Source organism: Antrostomus carolinensis, unplaced genomic scaffold (genome assembly GCF_000700745.2).
Source record: "Antrostomus carolinensis isolate BGI_N321 unplaced genomic scaffold, ASM70074v2 scaffold49167, whole genome shotgun sequence".
NCBI lineage: Eukaryota > Metazoa > Chordata > Aves > Caprimulgiformes > Caprimulgidae > Antrostomus > Antrostomus carolinensis.
In genome coordinates this window covers 4,122-9,077 of record NW_010329056.1, presented here as the reverse complement: position 1 = coordinate 9,077, position 4,956 = coordinate 4,122, and the positions used below count along the sequence as shown (strand labels likewise).

Sequence of the window (4,956 nt, the reverse complement as noted above, 5' to 3'; positions counted from 1 at the left end):
TCTGCAGAACTTGGCATCTAGATTAGAAGAAGTTAAAGGAACAGACTGTGGTGGCATTTCCCAGAAGTTTATTTTGCTGCTGAGAATTTAATGGTATTTCTGCTAACAGATTAAAGTCATAGAACAGGTAAACAAACTGGGTTTGCCTTAGTTTTGTTTCTAGTTTTGCAAGCACTTCAGTTGACTTATCCTTCCCTTTATTCAATTGCTTGAAAAGACGGCAAATATACTCCAGCAGTAACTGGGGCAAGCTGAGGAACAGGTCCCTTCCCAATATATATTTCAATATATATTTCAATATATTTGGGTATAATCCAGCTGGGTGTTTGTCAGGGCAGATCGGAACCGAGTGACTCCAGATCACTTCCATGACTCACAGTTCGAACGGAGCAAGGGACCAAAACCTGGTCATTTTGTACTTTGTTGGGTGAACCTGTTCACACGTGTAGGATTTACACACCTGATTCTCATCATTGAGGAAAGCAATGGTTGTGGATGGTCTTGGCGGGTCCCAGTGTCGGGGAACAGATGATGTATTTGAGATACAAATCTCACTTTTTTATGCTTTCTAGAAAAGTAAAATAAGAAATTCAGAATGCAGACTACAGATATCCCTCAGGAAAAAAATTTATTTAATGGACTGCGATTGTGGTAATAATTCTAAAGAAATAATCCCCAACATCTTGATAGTTTCAGAAAACTGGTTTTTTTCCCCTTTTCCTTCAGTATGCTGTTTGGAGATGACAACCAAAAGGAAAATTATCGGCCGCTTGGTGCCCTGCCGGTGTTTTCGTGGCGAAGAAGAAATCGTCTCGGTGTTGGATTACTCTCACTGTGGCCTACAACAGGTGCCAAAGGAGGTTTTTAACTTTGAACGGACGTTAGAGGAGCTTTACCTAGATGCCAATCAAATTGAAGAGCTACCTAAGGTAATCGATGTTCTTAAATGTGTGTTCACCGTGTGCTTCAACTCTGAAATAGCTCTTGAGCAGGGGACCTGCTTGCTGGGGGAAGTCATGGATGTTAACTGGAGAGATTTAGTTACATTTTTACATGTTTTCTTTCTGCCCTGTCTGAAGAACCCAAACAGTTGAGCTGTTCTTGTCAATGATACTGTGTGGGGAGGAGTATGGCCACCTCCTTCTACTTGCTTCATAGCACAAGGAGGCAGCCAGGGAAGTCTGAAGTTGGGAAATTAACAGTTGTTCAAAAGAAAGACTTAAAATCATAGAATGGTTTGGGTTGGGAGGGACCTTAAAGCTCATCCAGTCCCAACCCCCCTGCCAGCAGCAGGGACACCTTCCACTAGACCAGGTTGCTCAAAGCCTCATCCAGCCTGGCCTTCAACACTTCCAGGGAGGAGCAGCCACAGCTTCTCTGGGCAACTTCTTGCACAACGAGTAATTAATTTGGCATTTGATTCCTTGACCAGGAGCATGCTGATACATGGTGTAGGTGATCTTTGAAAAGCAAGCTCTTAGCCTGGATAAGATGTTTATCAATGTAGGAGAAGTACCAGTGCCAGCTGACTAATATTTTTGCAACTGCAAATGAGGTCCTGCAATGAGATTACTGAAGTTATCCTTCCTGTCTAAAACTTTTATAGGTCTTTTAATCTGTTCTTCTGTTGATTAATATTTAATACAAGGAATTAAAAGTTACTGTAACTTAAGTGTTCTGGAAACAAAAGAGGGCAAGGTAGTGGAAAAACCAATTAATAGTAGGTGCTAGCTACATAATGAAGCATGAAGTAATGTAATCCATTCCTTAATTGAATTTTTCTCAACAATAATAAAAGATGCTTACACGTCTTTAATTAAGCAGTGTTCTACTGTAACCCATTCTTCATCATCTCTCAACATAGTTCTTACTTACACTGCATAGAGACGTTATATAAATTCATTTACAAATGTAGAAAACACATTTTTTCCATTACATACTGTTCCTTTCTGCGGAGATGATGGTTCATTGCTGAAGGTTGCTCACTCCATCAGGAGGTTCTTTACAGCTGGGAAGGCAGGGTGGCTACAATCTTTTTAAGTGTCACCAAAAAAAGTGTGATGTGGAGAGCTGCCTTATCTCTCCTGCTCTGAGAAAGGACAGTGGACAGCCAGATATTTTTTCTGTCACCATAAATATGAAAGGTGTTATGGTGGAGGCTGTTTTCCTGCTAATGAATACTTCAGGACTATTTATCTTTTAATAATAACATGTGGCTAACCTTGTATATATTAATATATTTAAGAATATATAAATTGTCTAATTTAGCAAGAGATTTTGGGAGTATTTGGGTTGGGGTCTCTTGAAAGTCTGCATCACCGCGATATTCCAACTAAATTGTAGCATATAATAGAAAACAAATATATCAGGGCATAGAACAGGAGCAATAAACCAGAATTCTGTATGGAAAACCTGAGGGCCAGAGCTGAAGGGTCCAAAATGATGAAATTGGGGTGGTGATAAAATTTCTTCACTGAGAGGGTGGTCAAGCATTGGAACAGGATGCCCTGGTGGAGTCACCATCCCTGGAGGTAATTAACAAGTGTGTAGATGTGGTGCTCAGGGACATGGGTTAGAGGTGGGATTGGCAGTGTTGGGTTTATGGTTGGACTCAATGATCCTAAAGGTCTTTTCCAACCTAAATGATTCTGTGATATTCTATGATCATTGATACTGTCGGTCACAACTGAAATGTGAAATGAAACCTTGGCTCTGGGGGGTGCTATCAGCTATTTTGTGTTTGTTACCTGTGAAACAAGCCAGCAGATAAATAGAGACCTTGGAGAGATTTAAATGTATAGAACTCTCTTTTTTTGCATGTCTCTTTTCCTCATTTTTCTTGGTTATAAATAATACTTTGAAGCCAGTATAATGTATTGAGGAAATTCTTTTAATCAGTCTTAGCTTTGGGTAAATGCATCGTTTAACACAGTCCCGACCTTTGGAAGAGAAGATCGAGAGTGTTAGATTGCTTTCTTTATACCATTCATAATTTTTTGTCTTAAACCTTTATTAAGCATTATCCTAAATTAAACAGCCCCAATAATTTCTTTATCAAATTTTCTGCTTCAGATATTTTTTGCTGCATGTCTTGGAACCTTTTTTCACTCTTGAATTCATATTCTAGGAGAGAAAATGTCTTTTTTTTTTTTTTCTTAAAATGACACCGTATTACTTAAAATTCACATTTTTTTATTCCACGTTATGATCTACCATAGGCAGAACTTTCTTCTCTCTGTAAATACGAATCCAAATCGCTTCTTCCAGAGAAAATGTGTCAATTTTCTGTTATTTACCAAATGTTGTGTGCCTCTGAATTTACAATATTCTTGTGAAATTTTCTCTTATCAGAATGCTTTATCATGTTTAAAAATGTAAGGAAAAAGGCATAGGTAGAAACTCTATTATATAAAGTCCTTATCTACCTAGATACCTGATAACCTAAAATTATTTTGCATTAAACTGATGTATTAAACTCATTCTGCCTGTTTTTTTTTATTTTTACCTTACATTTTATGCACCATAATTGTGCTTTTTCCCTGCTATCTTCATTAAAAAAGGATTTCTAGTTCCTAATTTCTAATATTTTCCTTTTCTTTAAGGATTCATAGGATTGTTGCATTATTCTTATTCTCTATTTTCCCCTAAATCTAGCCAAGTCTTTTATTTTATTTGTCTTTGACTTCATTATCGTGAGCTGCTGCTGCAGGTGAGTCCCTGTCTGTGTGAGTCAAATGAATTGATGACTAATAAAAAAAAATACCGATTTGGATGAAAGTGGAGTCACTGGCAATCAGTGCCCAGGAAAAGATGGAGGAGATGAAAACTCTCCCCAGCAGCTTTCCCTTATAAATATCCAGTGACATCTGGACTAATTTGAAATGGACAAAATTAGTGTGCCATTGCTCACCACCCACCCACCAAGCCCGGCCCGTTCCCAGATCACGATCCCGCAGGAGCCACAATCCCGACCCGAAACCGCAATCCCGGGAGAGCCAGAGCCCGAGCCAAAGCCAGAGAGAGCAAGAGAGGAAGAGCCCCTCATGGATCTCCTGCCCATGGGGGACAGGAGATGGAACAGCCCCTTGGCAGAGCCCAATGCCCATGGAGCTGATCCAGTTCAATATTCCTCCCCCCTGAGATCTTGCGCTTGCAGACGGACAAACACAAAGTCCTTCGACTTCCAGTGACAACTGCAAACATCGGTGTGTGATCAACGTTCTTCTCCTACCAAATCCCAGCTGAACCCAACCCCAGTGCTGTTCCAGCTGCTGAACAGAACCAGCTCTGGCCCAGCTCACACCAGGGCAATGTTGCATTTTCCTCATAGCTGCTGGCACGCTGGGCTTGAAGAAGCTGTAAGCAGCTCTATCTAAAAAACACAGCTGCTTGTTCTTCATACGCAGCACCTCTAACCTTGTGATGAACCTGACTGTGCGATGGCTTTTTGTGACTGCTTCCTTTTCCTAGGGTCATCTGATTGATTTTTCCATCCATAAGGTGTTGCGTGAGGTGGTGATATTTCTTGAGGAGAGCGGCCATGTTAAATAGGTGATTTCAACATGATTTGTGGATTATGTCAGGTTGAAAGGAGGATTGTTTTTTGCAGTGGGAATCCTGACATTTTATAAAATTTGAATTAATAATCCTGAATTTTGGAGGGGACTTAGGAACATACCGTTTTGATAATGTCAAAGCATTTTGTTTCTCGAAGATAGCAAATTTCTTCTGCGTGCAGTCAGCTTGTTTTAAAATGTATTTAAGTGTAAAAATGAAATGTAAATTCATTTCAAGAAATGAAATTATAAAATCAAATGTTTTAATTTACCACAGGCCACTAAAACAGTCAATTGATATGACACATACGAAATATCATGTACCTACAAAATGTCGATTGCAATGATGTGGAGTTTTGGAGAGAATTTGTGGAGTTTTGGAGGGAATTTGAACATTCCT

At 39.5% G+C, this 4,956-nt stretch overlaps 1 protein-coding gene across 1 annotated transcript in view; it reads left to right on the top strand.

Annotated features, from left to right (window-relative positions):
- Positions 1-726: 726 nt before the first annotated feature.
- LOC114818765 (leucine-rich repeat-containing protein 7) overlaps positions 727-4,956 on the top strand; it is a gene marked incomplete at its 5' end in the record, with an annotated part of 7,024 nt that continues 2,794 nt past the window's right edge. Inside the window, one exon of the mRNA XM_029086062.1 lies at positions 727-929. Coding sequence (XP_028941895.1) covers positions 727-929 — 203 coding nt within the window. The remainder of the gene's footprint in view (positions 930-4,956) is intronic.